This window comes from Anguilla rostrata, chromosome 3 (assembly GCF_018555375.3).
Source record: "Anguilla rostrata isolate EN2019 chromosome 3, ASM1855537v3, whole genome shotgun sequence".
Taxonomy (NCBI): Eukaryota; Metazoa; Chordata; class Actinopteri; order Anguilliformes; family Anguillidae; genus Anguilla; species Anguilla rostrata.
Genome location: NC_057935.1, coordinates 62,345,340 through 62,365,105, shown reverse-complemented (window position 1 = coordinate 62,365,105; position 19,766 = coordinate 62,345,340). Strand labels below are relative to the sequence as shown.

Sequence of the window (19,766 nt, the reverse complement as noted above, 5' to 3'; positions counted from 1 at the left end):
TGGCAGTGTCCCAACTGGTACCCGAACCTGCGACTGGTGAATTAAGTCCAGTTCAGTGCCTGTGTGCTGTACTGATGCCCAGTTCAGCTTTAGGGTGTGGCTCAGTGCTCTGTGCTATGCAGCCATAACTGTGAGTTATGAGCGGTTCTAACTGTAAACTCTCCCAGCGGGGAGCTGTCACACTGGAGCCGGAGTTATTTATTGTCTGTATTAGGTACAGTATTTTAGCCAAAGTATCTGTGGCGGTGCTGGACGTAAGGAACGGGCCACTTGCTGGGCACGTGCATGGTCAGTGGCAGAGGTACTGCACCTCACCTTACCTGCCCCCCCCCCTTGCTCTCTCTCTCTGTCTCTCTGTCTCTCTCTCAGTCTCTATTTCTTTCTCTCTGTCTGTCTCTCTCTCTCTCTCTCTCTCTCTGTGGCTGACCTTCGGACTGCCTGCATGAGACGGAACGTTTGTGTTCTGGCAGGAGTCACAAGTTACCATGGTGACACGATCAGCCCCAAAGGAGCAAGTGTATGGGCTGAGTTGAGCATCCCCACACCTCCCGTTGTATCGGGGGGAGTGGAGAGAAATAAACAAACATCCCTTAATGTCATTTCGCTTTGGATTCGGCATTACTGTGCTCTTCAGACAGTCGGCCCAGTTGTTCTTTTTCTATGTTAATGGCCAGAACCCCCGTTTTCAAATTAAATACCCCTTCTGTAGGTTGGGAAGATATCGACCTCTGTGTCACCATCAATTCTGCACAACGAGCCCGAGCAAATTCTTGTGTAATTCAGTATTATTAAAAAAGAAAGGATTTGTAAATGTAATCCTGTAGACAGTTCTGCCAGCTTGCTTCCGTTCCCTGGTCGAACGTGTGAAGTTATGAATAATTCAGGCGGCGGCGATAAATTTTGTCGCAGCCGACATCGGAACGTCACAAATATTGCAGGCTCTGCAAACAGCCCACAGGTCCTCTGGTGCGTGCTGTGCACATCCCTGGCATGTCCGTAAACAGCCCCCTGACAAGGGAAAAGAGCTCTCCACTGCAGGGAGACGGGGGATATGGAAAATAGGACCTGGCAATCCCTGGGAATCTATCACAGGAATTTGGAAACATTAAAAATAGGACCTGGCAACCCCTGTGATTCCTGCGATGGGAAGAGCAGTGCAGTGTGGGAAGTCTAAGGTGCTGTTCTTAAGCATAGCCTTATTTTCCACTACATGGTAAAATGTTCAGTGTTAAATGTCTGTATGTACTCTTACAGGGTACATACAGTATGGTCCCTACTGGACGCATATGCGCTCTGTTAGAGTTTAGTTAACACTGAACATTGTGTATGAACGTTTGTACAGTCATAACTTGCTAGTCAAACACCGATTCCAGTCCACCTGGAGCAGTTTTTAGATACTGAGTTTAGATACTGCAGGCAGCCAGTCCCAGTTGGGAATGAGCCTAGCCTCACGTGCAGGCAGATGTGCAGCATCGGGACCTTTGAAGAGTGTGTATAATTAGATTATAATGAGCGAGATTACACGTGAAGGGAAGCTACGAGGATCAAAATATAGAAAGAGTAAAAATAAAATCTTTCCTCGTGGAATTTCTGCTCCCACCCCCGAGTTGGTTTTTAATGATGTACGGAGAGAAGTGTTTGTAATTAAAATGTCTGCGCTGGGGTGTGTTTAATAAAGTCGATCCCACATAGACTTTGCCAGCTACTTATGGACACGTTATTTATTTCCCGGCTTATCAGTGGGACCATACGCTGGAGTTTGTGCTACTTCGGCCAGTGCTTTATGTAGCTAACTATTATTGTCTGCCAGGTATAGTATATTAAGTAGATAATGTTATTGCTTTATGGTGAGTCACAGAGAACATGAAAGCGTTGCCGGAAGGTGTCTGTTTCATTGGGTGGTGATGTTGTTCTCGTACAAACAATTATTTTCACATCTTGACCATTTTATGACCTTACCATTGTGGATAGATATATATGCTGTTGCAACAAGGTAATAGCTGTTTGTGGACAGTGAAGGTCTTAGTTGTGTAATTCCTTTTGTACTGTCTGTACTTTTCTCTTGCTGATTACCAAAATAATGTATTTCTTCAAATATAAAAATGAGAAATACGTAATTGGCTTACTCTGTAGATATATGGAGTAATGAACTGTATATATACTCATATGCAGTGTGTGTGTATGTGTGTGTGTGTGTGTGTGTGTGTTTGTATACACATACACAGTTAACTCCAAAATTATTGGCACACATGTAATGTGTGTGTGTCCGTGCATGTGTGTGTGTGTGTGTGTGTGTGTGTGTTCATGTGTGTTCAGGTATAGAGCTTAATACAATAAATCTGTAATTGCCTTCCTTGCTCTTACTCCGGTGCTTGTACAGTGTGACTGTTTCATGGTGACATTGCTGTGGTCAGTTTGGCGATGCACCCTTAAGCAGTGCAGTATAGTTATCGCCCATTTTAACGGCCTCGCTGGCCATTTCTGGAAGGACAGACCGGTGCTGGCATGGAGCTCTTTAATGGTGTGTTTCCCACTCTAGTTTAGCTGGGAGTGGCTGCTGTAGGGGACACAAGCCACTCAGGCCAGCGGCAGTGCTGCAGTGACTGGAACATCTTCAGTCAGAGATGGAAAACAAGCCTCATGATGTGCTGTAGCGAGGGAGGCTATGCAATGTCTATCTTTCTCTTTCTTTCTCTCTCTTTCTTTCTCACATGAATATACAGCAGTGTAATAAAATATATTTTTAGCATGCACACATCACATGCACACATGCTTTCTCATACACACCCACACTGGAACACTCTCTCTTTCTCTCTCTCTCTCTCGCTCTTTCTTTCTCTCTCTCACTCTTTCTCGCTCTCACTCTCTTATTCTCTTTCTCGCTCTCTGTCATTCTCTCTCTGCATGTGTTTGTGTGTACAGCATGTTTGTGTCTTGATGTCTGTGCTTGTGTTTTTTGTCAGTGTTTCCAATGGCAGATTTACTGTGTTAACAGATCATTCAGCCATGATTCTCTCTGTCTGAGTCTTTAGTCTAGTTTGCTGAACTACCGTCTGATCTTGTTGACAGAACTCACATTTCATTTGGTATTTGTTATTCTCATGCTCCAAATATACATGTGTACTAGCTTAGTGCTGTGCTGCCATGCTGAATTCTGTGTGTGTGTGTGTGTGTATGTATGCACATGCGTGTGTGTTATTTATGACAGAGAAAGTGCGAGAGAGAGAGAGAGAGAGAAGAAAGAACATGAGTGGGTGAGCGAAATGTACGGGTGAAAATGTATTCATCCATCAGCATCACAACGTGTGGGAGAATTAGAATCAATTAACAGCCTTCCACTCTGTTCTCTCCACTGTACTGCACCTTGCTGTTCTGTCTTTGTCAGCCTTTTAAAATGTGTAGTTATACACATCTCTTTAAAGATGAGGAAAGGACTCTCCAGACTTCTGGAAAATACAGCGCGGCTTGTCATCCATCATGCAATTCATACAATGTTTCTTAAGTGTCTTCAGCTAATGTTTGCATTTCCAACAGATGTTCAGTATAAACTCTGTAAAATATTCAGTTACTGTATCTCTCGTGGAGTATTTTCAAACATGTGGATATCAAGAGCATGTCACCTAAAAATTATATTTTACCCAATTTATATTCCTCCCTTTTCCATCTGAAATTTTAAATTGGAATTTATAATCAGGCATGTTCTCCTTTGCTTAATGCAATGCATTAAATCCATAATATTTACATTCTTTTCATATGTTGAAAAAACTTGATTGGACAGCAGATTTTATATGAGCATTACATGAATGTGTGAAAGATAACCAAAAGTAAAGAAAAAAAAATAAGGCCAGGTTTCCTGAGGTGCCTTTGAAGTTGCATAGTAAATTTTTCAGCAACAAAAAAAAACAATATGCAAGAAAGTTCTGGAGAAAGACAGTAAGCCTCACTCTTGTCCTGGGTAAATGGGTACCATCACATTCATGTCTGTGCTGAGATACTTCATTGCTGTACAAATGAGGGCATCGTGTAGTGATTGGGAGATAGGCTGCTGATTTGGATGCATGCACAGCAGCAATACTGTAGTCATCATAAATGGTAAAATATGCAGAGCCTTCTCAGGTGAAGAGAGACTGAATGGCTGTTGAAAGCACTGCAAATATCAGGGTTGACCAGGTTCATCTGCGCTACTGTGAAAGGATGTCCTTGTGTGTATTGGGTCATTCTTTTTTATGTGTAGCGTAATGACATATTTGTGGGTGTGTGTGAGGGGTGTGTAGATGGAGAGAGAGAGATAGAGCACCAGTGGGAAGGAATCTAAGTGCAGTTGCTGTAAAGGTTTCCGTGCATTCTGTGTCAGTGTGTACAAGTGTGCATGGGCGTGTATGTGAAAGAGAGAGAGAGAGAGGCAACCATGCATTTGTATGCGTGCATCTGTTTGTGTGCATGCAATGCATTTGCTGGTGCATTTTGGAACTGTGAGTTGCGCATGCTACTAGCCCCCTGCGGCGTTAGCAGCGACGGTGGTGGGTGGCACTGCCGCGTGCGCCAGCTGCACGCCCACACGCCGCCTCCCACCGCCAACCCCCTTACATCAAAGACCCCGCGAGCCCCCCCTGCGACAGGGCGCCCGGGCGGGGCAGCGCGTCGCCGCCCGCAGCCAATCGCCGCTTGTGAGAGCGCGGGGAGCGGCAGCCCCGAGGACGCCCTGCCGCCGTCCGCATCGCCGTGTGCGCGACAGAGCGAGCCTTCGATTCCGAGCGTCTTCTTAGGTCGCAGGAAGCCCTCCTGACGATGTTAGCGACGCGGCTCCGTGCTCTCAGATCGGCCCGCGGCTGGTAAAGCCCGGGGGGGCGGGCGGCGGTGTTCAGAAACGAAACGCGGGTTAAAAGCGGCGGTCTTTCCGGGTTTAGGTCTGAGCGCGAAGCCAGCAAATGATCTGTGTTCAGCCGCTCCTCTTGTTAATGAGCCACTTCAGTGTGACCCGAGGCATTTCATAATGTGATCCCAGTCAGACAAGACCATACAAATAATTTAATAGAGATACATAATTTAATTTAACTGCCGTGTGTGTAATTTAACAGGATTTTTTCAGAAATGAATTTGTGTCAGGAAGCTCACGGTCCAAAGATTTTTGCAGTGCTATATTGCCTGTGCATTATTATTTGTGTAATTGGAAGGTATTCAGTTTGGCCTGAGATAGGTACAGTTGGACTTGACAGGTTTGATTTATTCTCGCCTGTGTAGAATTACATAACTGATACTGATCAGATGAATTGTATAATTGGTCATCTGCTGCAGTTTATGATGAGCGTTGCAGAAATACACAGGGCTTGATTCACGACTATGTTTTAATTATACTTCAATCTGTTGGGAAATCAATGCTATTATGTTATATTGTTCTTGTATGGTGTAACTAATGATTGAATCATATTGTGCATGTATTAAGTGTGTTTGTGTGTGTGTGTGTGTGTGTGTGTGTTGACAGTGGATGAAATTAGTGTTGTTCTGCTGAATGCTCAATCTTGCCATTGAAGAGCTCATTTCTTTCATCATTAACAGTGGGCCAGGTTACTGCTCCACCTTTCTCTGTGTCCATAACAAGTGCTAATGGCAGGTCCTGACTATGACTGGGGCTGCCTTTGTCATGTGATTGTGACTGGTGGGGCCTGTCTGTGTCAGGTGGTTGTGATTGGTGGGGACTGTGTCAGGTGATTGTGACTGGTGGGGACTGTGTCAGGTGACTGTGACTGGTGGGGACTGTCTGTGTCAGGTGATTGTGATTGGTGGGGACTGTGTCAGGTGATTGTGACTGGTGGGGACTGTGTCAGGTGATTGTGACTGGTGGGGACTATCTGTGTCAGGTGACTGTGATTGGTGGGGACTGTGTCAGGTGATTGTGACTGGTGGGGACTGTCTGTGTCAGGTGACTGTGATTGGTGGGGACTGTGTCAGGTGATTGTGACTGGTGGGGACTGTCTGTGTCAGGTGACTGTGATTGGTGGGGACTGTGTCAGGTGATTGTGACTGGTGGGGACTGTTTCAGGTGATTCTGACTGGTGGGGACTGTCTGTGTCAGGTGATTGTGATTGGTGGGGACTGTGTCAGGTGATTGTGACTGGTGGGGACTGTGTCAGGTGATTGTGACTGGTGGGGACTGTGTCAGGTGATTGTGACTGGTGGAGACTGTCTGTGTCAGGTGATTGTGATTGGTGGGGACTGTGTCAGGTGATTGTGACTGGTGGGGACTGTGTCAGGTGATTGTGACTGGTGGGGACTGTCTGTGTCAGGTGATTGTGACTGGTGGGGACTGTGTCAGGTGATTGTGACTGGTGGGGACTGTGTCAGGTGACTGCTGTGGCCAGCAGGCTGTGAGCACTACTTGACCAGAGAAGGGATTACCTGGCAGCCCTGTCAATCCACTGACATCTCTGACAATGAGGATGAGGGTGATTTGCAAAATAAATGGATTCAATAGGAGTCACCTTTGGTATTTGAGTTGAGGGCCTGGGATGAGGTGGGAGGGGTGACAGCCTGAATTTCTCTTGTTCCTTCAATAAGCCTTTAATGGAAGGAGTTCTGTTTGGGAAGTGAAAGGGTGAGGGAGAGGAGAGATGTGACAGTGAATGATGGAGGAAGAGAGAGAGAATGTATGTGATTGCAGAAGGAGAGGCGAGAGATGGTGGAAGAGAGAGAGCATAAGAGAGGGATGTGGGGAAAGAGGGAGAGAAGGAGGAAGATCAGGCAGTGGAGATGGAGAGAGAGAGGGAGACTGCAGAACCCTAGAGAATCAGTATTACAGAGTGTAACAGATATAATTCAGATACAGGGTGCATACGAACTTACCCGCCCACCCACTTCACACCCACACACATGCAAACACACAAAAACATACGGCACACACTGACACACACAGGCACAGATGTTTATATTCCACACATACAGGCAACTGAGCACACACACAAGCACAAAAATACATAATTACTATACATTTACATATACATGCACGCACACACACACACAAACATACAGCCATCTACACTCCACCCCCATCCCCAGCACACATACTTGTAGGGCACATACATTAGCACATATAAACACCCCCATCTCCCCTCAAACCCCCTTCTCAGCAGGCTATGGAAAGGAATGCCCTGTGTGGGAGGAGAGGAGAAGGGGGGGGGGGGGGGCAGGGGGGGGGGCCGTGGGATTTCCAGTTTTGTAGAAATGCATCACAGCCCTGTGATCTACGTGACTGCAGCTCCCTGGTCCCTGAGGGCCCGGTACTCCATGCAAGCAAAGCGAGGGAGAGGAGGAGGAGGAGCGCGCAGCAGGGAGGGGGCAGGGAAATGCCACTTCACCCCCCAGCTACGTCACATGCACACACACACACGCACACACACACACAGTACGAGAAACTGTTTCAACAGAAACCCACACACACGTAGGCACGCGCACACACACACACACACGCACAGCACGGGAAACTGCCTCAATGCTAAGACTGCTGCCTCTCCACCTTTCTCCCCCACCCCATAACACTTACAGTCCACACTATTGGAGAAAGATGGTAATCGTGCAGTTTATAATATGGGCGGAAAACAGGTGCTTTAGCCAAAATGGCTTATAGCAAGTTCTTTTAACATGGTTAGGAAACTACCCTGGAGCCAGAGCTTCTACAGAATCTTGGACACACCTGGGATTACATCAATACTTGAGTGTGTTTTTCCTCCTTGAACTATTGCAAAGTGTGGAGTATATCTTCCGTTTTAAAATGAGTGCTTTCCTTCCTCCCCCTTAAAAAGAGCGGTGTGGCTGCCGGTCCTAATTTCAGCGCTGCGCTAGCCGCTCCTGCCTCCCTCACTGAACGCGCGCGCGCTCAGGCTGATGTCCTTCACCGGGGGTCAAGGCCCCCCTTCGGGCCCCATCGCGGCCGGCGGCTTCGGGGCGCGGCTTTCCGTCCTCAGCGTTCCTCCGTCTGCGGGATCGAGAATCGATCTTAACGCGGTTGTTTAAAGTCCATTCCCTAAAAGAGCCTCAGGAAAATGGCGGCTGGCTGCGGGGTCGTGTGACCGCCGTCGTTTCGCCGCGGAAAGGCTCTTGCTTTTGTTTGCCTGGATGTTTTAGCTTCAGCTGAAGTTCCTCACTGCCAGCCCCTGCGTGGAACGCCCCGAGGCCTACACTGTTGTGCTTTTGCATGCCTCTTCTCTCGTTATTAATAATATAAACGTGGCTACAGTGCTGGTTAGCTTTGACTGGTGCAGTCAGCACTGTAGGAACACACAGAGATACTGCTGCTTTTTAATTTACTCTCCAATAAGCCAGTGGCTATTATATTATTTCAATATGTTTTCCCTTTGTTTTGTATTTTGTGTTGTATATACCGTACTGATATAGATCATTTTAACATAGCAGCAGGAGAGATCCCTCTAAGTTTGTATTTATAAAGAAGAATGGGCTGCAGGTTCTATGGAGCAGGTGGGCACTTCCCATTGGTTAACACCACCCATCCGTCCAATCGGAGTCACTCACCATGGAGACCAGAGGGCCCTGGTTTAAGGGGGTTACACAATTGATCGTTTAACTCGCTCTCTTTTAACAAGGTGCTTTCCTACGGCCAGTGGACAAATGTAAGGCCTTGATAGTGAGCAGCCGTTTTATTTATTGGCAGATGCAGAGTCGACAGAGTAAAGCTCAAAGTCATTAGCAGAAAGACCCTGTCATTACCGCTTCTCCAGCACCAAGGCTTTTCCTCCGCGGTTTGATTGTGCTCCGGCGAATTTTCTGAGCAATCAGCCCGCTAATGCAGAAGAGCCGCTCTCTCGGTCCCCCTCCGCTCTTGTTCTCACTACCGGCCTTGTATTTCCGTTCCAGATATTTCCATTGGTAATTACACTTAATTACCATTTGCAAGATTTAAATTTAGAGTTTTTAAATCCAATCCTCTCGGAAAGCGGATTAATATTTGGTTTTTTGCCGTTTATTTGGCTTTAATGAGTCTGACCTTCAGAAGCAGAGCTCCCCGTTGTAAAGGGAGCAGTTACACAACGCTCCCTGAGTAATCGTTTCAGACTGTGACATGTAATACTGCCCAGTTCAGCTGCCCTGGACCTCTGCTTATCTGCCATGAAACAATCCCAGCTGTCATTTTTACATTTTATGTTTTTAATTTTTTTTATTTTTCGGTTTTTAGCAGATGTTCTTACACAGATTACATTTTACATTTACGCGGCTGGATATTGACTGAAGCGATTCGGCTTTAGTACCTGGCTCGAGGGTACAATGGCTGTGCCTCACCTGGGAACTGAATCTATCACCTGCGAGTCACAAGCCCAGTTCCCTAGCCGTTATGCTACAGGTACACTTCAACCCATTTATGATGAGGCATAGCCTACAGCTACCGCTGGACTGGTGTTGTATTAAGTGAATCTATGCTATTGGTTTGAGGCTGATCCTTGAAGCCGGAGTGATTTCAGCACATCATTTCTTTGACTGATTTAGTTTTATCATTAAAATTCACTAGAATCTCGCATGTCCCTGAAAGAGTGGTCTAATAATTAATCGGGCCTCTCATAGATTTTAAAGTCGAAGCCGAAGAGCAGAACACTTTTCTGACTCGTCGAGTGAGATGCCTGGACCCGCCGCGGTAGAGTTAGCGCTTTGATCGATGCAGGCTCCACTGCGTTACAATGCAGAAAAGGCTGGACGTTCATTAATCACTCCCAGGGCATTATGCTAAAGAGTAGCTTAGCGTACGGCGTGTCCCTGCGGCGGTGTGATGTCACCAGCCCACTGTAAGTCACCGGGACGCATTCCCTCACCTCGTCCGAGCCCGGCGGGTAGGCTAAGGGGGTGAGTTAGTGAATAATTCAGGAGAGATGGGAGAACCAGATTTGAATATTCAGCCACCCTCTGGATCAGAACCAGGTGACAGAAGTTCAGTCTCTCTGGAGTGGAGTGGGAGCGATCTTGAATTCTTCTGCATTTCAGAAATACAAGAGAACACATTGTTCCCCTATAGTTGGCTCCTGCTGAGCAGCAACGGAGGCTGTTCTTCTTCATAGAATATATGGAATTAATGAATATATAGTTTCTTCTGAAGACAAGGATTGGGTCAGAGAACGTCTTGACAACTAATTATCACTTCTGTGCCGAGCCGAGGAGGGACAGCATGCTGCATTAGTAATAAATTTGGGTTTAAATGCAGTGCCTGTACAAGGACTCACCCTGCCCTCCCCGGGCAAGTTTGCCCAGGCAGATGTGTGACAGGAAATCAATGTGTCAGTGTCACACTTCACATCAGCATTCCCATTGTACCAGCTTCCAATCAGCCTGCATTTGAAGCGCAGTGCGTTTCACAGCTCAGAAGACTTGAGCGGCAGCGGGAGAGCCAAGATGGTGGAGATGGTGGGGGAATGGGGGGGGGGGGGGGGGGAGAAAGAAAAAGATACAAGAGAAGAGAGGGAAAACAAAAGAAATGGGAAATGAAAAAGAAAGGGGGGAGAGAGAAAGCGAGAGAGTGACAGAAAGGGGGAGGAGGGGGGTGAGGGTAGAGGAGGAAAGAGAAAGGCAATCACGCAGATCTGTGGAAAGCGTGGCCTTGGTGCCAGTGTTGATACTTCAGTGTGCCGTGGCTTCATTAGGCAGAGGAAGTGGAGCGGCCCTGTCAGATCTGCAAATGAAAGAATAGAGAATCACTCGCACAAGCACTCCGTTTTACGCTCGCGGTGTACGCTGACTGCCGGAGGAGCGGGCTAGCAGCGTGTGTGTGTGTGTGTGTGTGTGTGTGTGTGTGTGCGTGGGTGTGTGTGTGCATGCTTGCCTGGCTCTTTCAGGCCAGTGAGTACTGTAGGTATTTAAGATGAAGATCAAATATAAAAAAGATTTTTAAATCGATGCTACACTTTTGCATGGCTTAACATACTCGCCAGTTGCTGCAGAGGGTACTGCAGTACACATATTTATATTTTAATTATTATATATATATTGAAGATAACAGAAAAAGAAATGTCATTGTGTATTTCTGGTGAAAAAAATATATATTTATCACATCCAACATAATACCTCATGCAGTAATTCTGACAGTAAAAGGGGAAATTCATTTCCAGCACATTGCTCTGAAAGCTTATACTATAAGGTTATTATTTCAGATGGCCCAGAGTTTGCTGCACCATCTGCTTAGCAGGAAGCCTACGGTGTAAGATCTCATCAATCACAAAAACCCTGTTTTCATTCACAGTAATTTACGCAAAACTTTAATTTATTTGGAAATGTAACTTCAGTCGCTCCAGGCGCATTGCGCGTAAATCAGAGAATCGAAAGCTGGACACAAACGCCCTGGTGAATTATATGCAAATAAAATGCAGCAACATTTTAAATAGCCTAAATGGAACAAAACCGCCAACACAGCATGAAAAGCAATATCCTTTATTTATGCGTTGAGCGAGACTGCAAGAGCTGCAGCAGTGCGAGGCTTTAGATTTGATCGAATGCAATGCATTGCATCATTGGCTCTGTTTCTAACTGGCACATCCACCTGTTAATCAGTGCACATGTGGAGCATAGAAACTGCGACACACATGCAATAACTCGTTATGTTCAAATCCTAAACGTGAGTCAGATTGGTTTCTAGGAGCAGTTTATGATGTATTCACGATTACGTGTGTTTGTGTGTGTGTGTGTGTGTGTGTGTGTGTGTGCATGAATGCGCGTGTGTGTGTGCTTGTCTGTGCGTGTGCGTGCGCATGTATATATATATGCGTGTGTGTGTGTGTGTGCATTGAAGCTACTTCATATCAGTTCTGAGGCTTTATGTTATTTCTTAGGCTTCATTTCAGTTCTGCTCCAATGCTCTTGCTGTAGTTGGTGATGTGTAAAAAATAAAAGGGCTATCAGAGGCTAGCTACCATCCCTGCTTCAGGCTCCGTTGAGTGCGCCCTGACTTACGCAAGTCTCCCTCCTCCCTCCCTCCCTCCCCCTCCCTCTCTTTCAGGAACACTTCACACCTGAGTGTAAGTTCAAGGAGTCGGTGTTTGAGAACTACTACGTGACGTACTCCTCCATGATCTACCGACAGCAGCAGTCGGGCAGGGGCTGGTACCTCGGTCTGAACAAAGAGGGCGAGATCATGAAGGGGAACCACGTGAAGAAGAACAAGCCGGCCGCCCACTTCCTCCCCAAACCCCTGAAAGGTGAGTCACCGTGCTCTCTGCCCTGGCCCCGCCCCTGTCGCTGGGGCAACTGGGAGACAGACGGGTCCAGCGTATGTGGAACCATCCAATGATGTGAGGCCGTGAATTTTTTCAGTCACTGGTGCATTGTCCTGTCTTCAGAGGTGATTGGATTTCACTGTGGAAGACCCAAGGTCCCTATAGGAAGACTGAATGAGCCCCTGTAACTATAGGGGAGGGGTCATAGGGAGAGTGATGACATCACTATGCATAGTGGACAAGTGTAAACACAAGTACAGTTGTCACAGTGGAGGGCAGACACCTGTAGCTTATAAAAGTTGATGTGAATCATAGAATGAAGACTTAAGTCAATTACACCAGCTGTGTGTAAGTTGATTCTTAGCCTAGCTGAAGTGTGGCTAGAATAGTTCATTATTCCGTATGGAAAGTTTTACCTTTTCTATGTCAAATGTGCACCTGTAGCGACCAGAGGCATATTACCAGCCAGTCACCATTAGTTGTGGAACCAGATATGTCTATTCTCATCAACAGCATGCCCAACAAAATAGATTACAACATGTCTCTGTGAGGGGCAGTGTGCACGTAAGAAAATAGGAAAGTCTAATGGAAATGCTGTGTTCTCTAGACCAGGGAACTTAGTCATTAAAAAGCATCCTAAGGGTCTTAACTTTGTGAATAGTTGCAGCAGCTTGGCGCAGATTGTTTCTTAAGTCTATATGTAAGACTTCTTTGTTATTACAAGTTAGTTAATAGCATTGCATAAAATCTGGTTGAACTTCATCAAGCGGTCTGTATGCACGTATCAGACATGGGAATATGAAATGTTAGGGTTAGAATTATGGTTAGGGTTAGAAGTATGCTTGGGGTTACTTTTTGGGTAATGGTTAGGGGTGGGTTAGGGATAAATCTTACTTTTCAAAGTTTACCAAGAAAAGTTTTCACTGGCCATTCAGTATGCTGCAAGCTTAATTGGAAGAATTTGTTCCCTGTGGTAATGTGATCCCTGTGGTTATTTTGTTCAGTCCTCCTGGGAACCGTGTGTTTCGTTTGCGAATCCATTTCTTTTCTGTCTTGCATATATCTTCTGTTTGTCTGTATTCCCAGTTCGTGGTTCTAGAAGTGAGCCTCTCGGTGTGTGTGGGTGTCTCTATTGTTTTCGTGTTGTATACGTGCTGTGCTAATCTACTTCTAATTGTATCTCTCCCACATATTTTATGTCAGAGTTTGCACTGTATGACATATATAGTTGTGCAATTAATTGTTTGGTTTTGTCTAATTAGGTATGTTGCATTTGTTTTATTATTTTGTATGATTTTATCCTTTTGAAGTAGGTCAGTTTTCTGTGTTCCAGTGGAAAGATTGTTATTTTTTCCAGATGGCTATTACACTACATTTGGAGTATGTGATGGTGATATGGCATGTGTTTAGGATGCGCATAAACTGTCTGAAGTCATCTGAACTATGTGTCCTAGTCCCCAAATATCATATTGATACCTAAAGTTGTGTGTTGGAAATTTTAGTAAAGCAGTCTCACACCAGTCAGGCATTTATACATGCTGGTGCAAATTTTATACCCATGGCTGTATTCTTTACCTGTAAGTACCATATTGAATTCAAAGTCATATTTAATCCAGGAGATTTAGAAGAGCTGTCTTGTGGATTGTTGCCCAGATACTTCTCCATCCATGTTTGTGTATAGGCTGTCCACATCGATTATGAACAATATTACTGAATCTGATATGTGAAATTCTGATATGTGAAATTGCTTGTGTTGACTGTAAGTGTTTGTTTGATTATGTGTGTCGATTTGTAGTGTCGTTATTAACTAAGTGGCTGTATGTAAAATACAGGGCCTTGTGTGGGTACAGTGTTTGTTTCTGGTAGTTTGCTGCTTACCAGATGGTCCTTGAGAGTCTTGGCTTTTTTGTAGGCTGAGGTGGTCTTGTGGTCCTGGAGTAGTAGTCTGAGTTTCGCAAGATTCTGGCCAGGTTCTGTTTCATTTTTGTGCTTGCTGATTGGCTGAGTGTCAAGTAGGTGCTGATGATTGTGAGGATTTTTTTTGTGTCCAGTTTTGTAGTCAAGGTGGTCTTTTGGACCTTCTTGGCAAAAGATCTGAAATACCTCCTTGGTTTAATGCATTGAAGAAGGCTTTGGTGGCCTCTTCAAGTGGGGTTAGGGTTAGGGTTACAGTTACGATTATGGCTACAAATGTGATGCATTTGCTCTTACAGAGAATCAGGGAAACAACATTCAAAGAAAGATCTTCATGGGTCTATTGCAATATCAGGAATATATGTCATTGTACTGTGTCCGGAGAAAGGAGATAGCTCAAATGAATTAGAGGGAAGCTTGGAATAAATTGCAGAGGACGGGTTTGGTCAGAGGGAGAAATTGGCAGGCCTGCATTCGTTTCTGCCAAAGATTAGATGTGAAGTTCTCGTTGGCGTTGGGTTTTGCGGCTTTCCCTGCACAGAAACGTTGCGTATCCACGGCTGCCCAGCGAGAGCACCAAAGCTCTGCAGTGCCATCCACCACCCACATGGGTCAGAATACACAGAGGACCGCTGCAGAACTTGTGTTTCGGGGGGGGGGGGGGGGGGCGCGGTTGGGAAAAGAAAAATTATAGTGGCGCGGGCGGCTCTAGAACCGTGGCGCGGTGCAGAGGACCAATTACGGAGCTGTCTCTGCACTGGCGGCTCGGCCGAAACAGAGCTTCTCTGCTTGAGACCCAGTTCCGCTCCGGTGACCTCGGCGCGCCGCGCTTAATTAGCACGGCCGGGCTCCGCCTGCATCGTTAGGGCCAGCCCAGCCTGCCCGACCGGAACCTCCGCTGTAGCCTTGGAGCCAGGATGGTCTGCAAACAGGATTACGTGTGTGCGCCTGCCTGTGTTTATGTGAAGACATAGCTCAGGAGGTAAGAGCGATTGTCTGGCAGTCGGAGGGTTGCCAGTTCAAACCCCGACCTGGGCGTGTCGAAGTGTCCTTGAGCAAGACACCTAACCCCTAACTGCTCTGTCGAATGAGAGGTATCAATTGTAAAGCGCTTTGGATAAAAGCGCTATATAAATGCAGTCCATTTACCATTCACATGGCACACACGTGTGAGCAGGATAAGCATGTGAAATTCTGACTGTGCGTGTATGGAAGCACATACAAACAGGATTCCATTGGGTGAGCAATATGACTGTGTGTGTGTGTGTGTGTCAGGAGGGTATGTGTGAGAAACAGCTTTTATTCCCATAATGATACACTCAAGTGTTTTGTAATTTGTATTGCGAGATGGAGAGTGATACTGCACTAGGACTAATGCAGTACGTGTGGTCTGGCTGTCAGCAATACAATGGAGAGAGGTTGTGGTGGTTTAAAGGTTTTATTTATGAATAAATATTTCATGTTTTCAAAATTATATTTATGTAAAGTCATGTTTTTAAATGAAAGAATGTTGAATATGCTTATAAAAACAAAGAGCTTGAAGACATAAAATGTTCTGCAGTATTATTTGACCCCCAGCACACAACTTCAGATATTTTTCTTGGTGTATTTATTCAGTCTACAACTGTTACAGCACATCGCAGATGCAGAGACTTAAAGGAAACAAGTATTGTTACACTGCTATGAAGCCCCTGAGTCCATATGAAAGGCTAACTTGTGCTGACCCCCCAGTATGTACATTTAGAAGGCTGTTACATTTAACCCCCCTCAAGGGTCACTCTTATGGGAGATGCAAAAAGCAGCGGTAACAAAAGACAAACAGCCTGTCCGGCTGATTATTTCACGATGGGGGCCAGTGGGCCGGGTCTAACGATCTGGGAGGCAGGCAGCCACACACAGGCCCGGAGTGAGCTCGGCAAACTGTGGCAGAAGCGCTCAGACTGCACAGCTCAGAGACTCAGCATCGCGGAGACGTTAATGGATTCCAAACGCAGCTCTGTGCGCCCCTCAGCTTAACACAGCGGCGAAGCCTGACAGTTGAACCTTCGACCTTTGGCATCGATGCTCGGCATCCCGTTGCATAATGCCACCAGTAATAAATATTGATTCCAGCAGTTTCCCTTCTCCCCCAGTAGATGGATTAATTGACTTACGGACATGAGGGTGATTCACATTACAGCCTTCTGTGTAAGTTATAGTGGGTTCACACCGCAGATAGACCGCAAAGCACATACAGTATCAATTAGCATAAATTGTTAGGAAGAGAATGATGGTTAGGTTTTCAGATCATGGTCCGGAAGCAACAGCTTAGGCTCACTTACGGTTCTAGATTTCTTTCTCAAACCAAACACAAATGTCCTTTTTATTTCCTGTGGAATTTTTAATGAATAGGCACCTGCACTTTCCTCTTGTTCGTCTGCAACAGAATGCCAGCCTCTGTATGTTTATGATTGACTTGAAGGACCATTGCACCTGATCCTTGTGTTCCTTGGTGTTATCAGTTTGGGTGTCATGGAATTTTATGATGTCATTATCTTGTAGGGCAGACCTGGGTCTTCCCAACCTGGGTCTAACAGGGTGTAATAGTATTCACCCTAAAAACCAGGTGAGGTGATTCAGCTGCTTTATCAGGTCAGTTATATACTGAACAACAGAACAGGATATTCTGTGGCTCTCCAGGGTCAGAGTTAGGGAGCCATGCTCTGGAGAAAAGCCCTTTGTGCCTGAAACGCAGTGGGGGGTGGATACGCGGTGTCTGACGCCTCTCTGTCTGTTTGTCTGTCCGTCCATCCATCCCGCAGTGGCCATGTACAGAGAGCCCTCGCTCCACGACCTGACGGAGTTCTCCCGGTCCGGCAGCGGCACGCCCACCAAGAGCCGGAGCGCGTCGGCCGTGCTGAACGGCGGCAAGGTGGTGAGCCAGCACGAGGCCACGTAGCCGAGCAACCGGGGGCCCCACCCCCCCAGGGCGGACGCCCGACACTCGCCTGCGGACTCCTCTGGCCTTCGCCGTTCCCTCATCGGTTCAGGACAAACACGGAAAACAAAAAAACACCACCAGCAGAACCACACACACGATTTAGGCCCGCCCATTTATCAGCAACAGCAGCAGCAACAACAACAACAGCAGCAGCAACGATGACAAAATAAGTTAATAAATAGCAGAAATTAACCGCTGTGGTCACGCATCATGAAATCTGACCAGTTAGCTCTTCTGGAGTTTCACTGTCCTGTGGAGCCGGTTCATTAGTGTCCTGAGAAGGCAGAGCACACCAGGGCACCTTGTGGACGTGTGTCAGGCAGGGCAAGAGGAGAGAGAGTCTCTGCTCAGTGCAGTGGCAGAGCAGCAGTCCTGTTCTTGATAGCCTAGCAGTTTCACCCAGTTTGGCAACCCACCAGAGCTGCAGTTAGGAGGTACGGCCCGGCCACTCTCTGCATTGCCCCTTAGTGCACGCTTGCAGAGTTCTCCTGCTTCCGACAGAGCCAACATTCAGCTGATCTGAAAAATAAGGGGGGGGGGGGGGGGCGGGTTGTAGGGGGGGTTGGACGAGACATTGAGTGGCTGCAGCTCTGCCTGCTAATTTTGTCAATTTCGGAATTAGCTGGGTGAATCTTCTTGTTCTCCCCTTGTTTCCCCCCGTCCTCAGTGTTTGTCTTTTTTTTTGCCTTGTCTTCAACAAGGGGTCCCGGCACACCAAAGACAGAACTGTGAGTGTCCCTTTAAGCTGTCACACGTCAGCGGAGAGCGGTGGGATTCTGCTTCTTACTGTACATTTAGAAATAAGGGCAAAAAAGAGAGGAATGTGATGCACGGTATGTGAGCGTTAATGTTTCAGTATTGTAGGAATTGGTTGTTTTTCTTTTTGTTCGTTTTTTTGCTGGTATGCAATGAGACTGGCGTATGAGACGACTGTTACTGTAAGTGTCCAGCCCCTTTCTGTTTTCTGTCTGTCACTGTCTGTAACCAATCGAGTAGTCGTGTCAAGCCCTCCCCGCCTTCTCTTTGTGTAAAACGGATTTGATGTCACGGATCGCCATGGAAACATGGTGAACCAGTGCCCACCGAGGACCCTGTTTAGTGAATGAATAAACTCATTGTGGTGATTTTTCTATGACAAAATAAAATAAAATAAAATACTGTGGACTTTTAGGTGGCTTAACATTTTATAGGATGTCATATTTGTAAAAGTGAACAAATGTTAAAAAAAAATGTAAAAATGAAAAAAAGATTAAACTTTTCCCTTTCTTGTACAGGGCATATACAACTGACGGTGTACAACAAAGACCCTTTTTTTGTGGGCAAAGTACTCTTTCCCCCTTCAGCAACATATCTCCTTCATACAGTATATGCTGCAGGGATGTTCTTTTCCTTCGTTTATTTTGTTATAGGTGAACATATCTGTTGCATGGGAGACAGCAGGACTTTTGGGCTAGAGGCTGCATGATGTAGGCTTTGTGTATTAACCCATGTTGGATCAAGTGTTCCAAAACCAGGACAATAAAACAACATGTACAAGCAGGTATTCTGCCTGGTACCTTCCAGTTGTTTATTAATTGTTGTATACACAAAATGCACTGAATAAAATGTTTATATTAAGATATACTTTTAAAAAGTGTCTTCAAGCTTCTTTTTTTCTCCCAGTTTGAAGTCATGCTGTCCAATTTGAAATCAATGCATTAAAGACAGAATAACATCCTTTGGGGTGCAACTCACTACATGATTGCAGTTCAAAAAAACAGGCAATAACCAGAAATACACATTTAGCCAGAACTGGTATGGTTATCGCATTCAACAGAAAATATAGTGCTTTATGTTTGATTTGGATTTTTTTGGCTCACACATTTGTTTGAGTGTTACAACACAATAATGTGCCGCTCTCAAAATAGAAGCATTCTGCCCTGATTTTCATAACATGGCCATTAAAAATTAAGTGCACAATGGACAAATTTTTTTCAGGGAAAAATATTGAAATTGTCCTTGCATTAAACACGCATTGGATAACATTGGTTATGAATAATGTTAATAATTATGAATAATGCATACCCCTGCTTAGAGTATTTGGTTTCATAAGGATCTCAAGGAAAAAGGTGCTCAGAGACATGTAGCTAATGAAAATCATTTTTCTTTGTTCTTGCTTATTTTTTTCATAAACAAGAACACAGGAAAAAAAAAATCATTCTCATCATCTATTAAACCAAAAAAAAAAAAAAAAAAACTACAACATGAAAAAGGATGCATGCATATTGGCATCAGTCCTGGCTGGCATCTGGTCTGCAATATGACCAATGTAGTGAAAGAACGCACTGGTGCTCTTAATGTCGAAGAAACGGGAGACCTGCTCTCTGACAGCGTTCTGTGTGAAACACGCTCTGCCTCCGTCTGAGGGAGACCTCATCCTTCATAAGCGAGGAGCGAAATGCTGAGCCGGAGGATCTGAACGAGTATCTCGCTGGACAGAGACAAATTACACCAGAGGAGAGATTCTCCTTTTAATTGCCTGCCTTGCCCAGGTCCCTGCGGCTTTCGCCATGGGGAACCATTTTATGCGACGCTAGTTTGCTTACCCCCTAGGTCACGGTGGAAGAATCTGCTCTCACCCAAAATGCCTGACACTGGAGCTGTTCCACGTGTGATATCTGTCTCTTTTTCTG

The 19,766-nt window shown here is 45.8% G+C and overlaps 1 protein-coding gene across 5 annotated transcripts in view; it reads left to right on the top strand.

The window, feature by feature from the left end:
• The window catches only part of fgf13a (fibroblast growth factor 13a), a 125,218-nt gene extending 105,888 nt beyond the window's left edge, over positions 1–19,330 (top strand). For all 5 annotated transcript variants that reach the window (XM_064329187.1, XM_064329186.1, XM_064329185.1 and 2 more), the window contains 2 exons: positions 11,984–12,182; positions 16,916–19,330. In XM_064329187.1, the coding sequence (XP_064185257.1) occupies positions 11,984–12,182; positions 16,916–17,052 (336 nt within the window). In that variant the 3' untranslated portion in view covers positions 17,053–19,330. The remainder of the gene's footprint in view (positions 1–11,983; positions 12,183–16,915) is intronic.
• Positions 19,331–19,766: the final 436 nt, after the last annotated feature.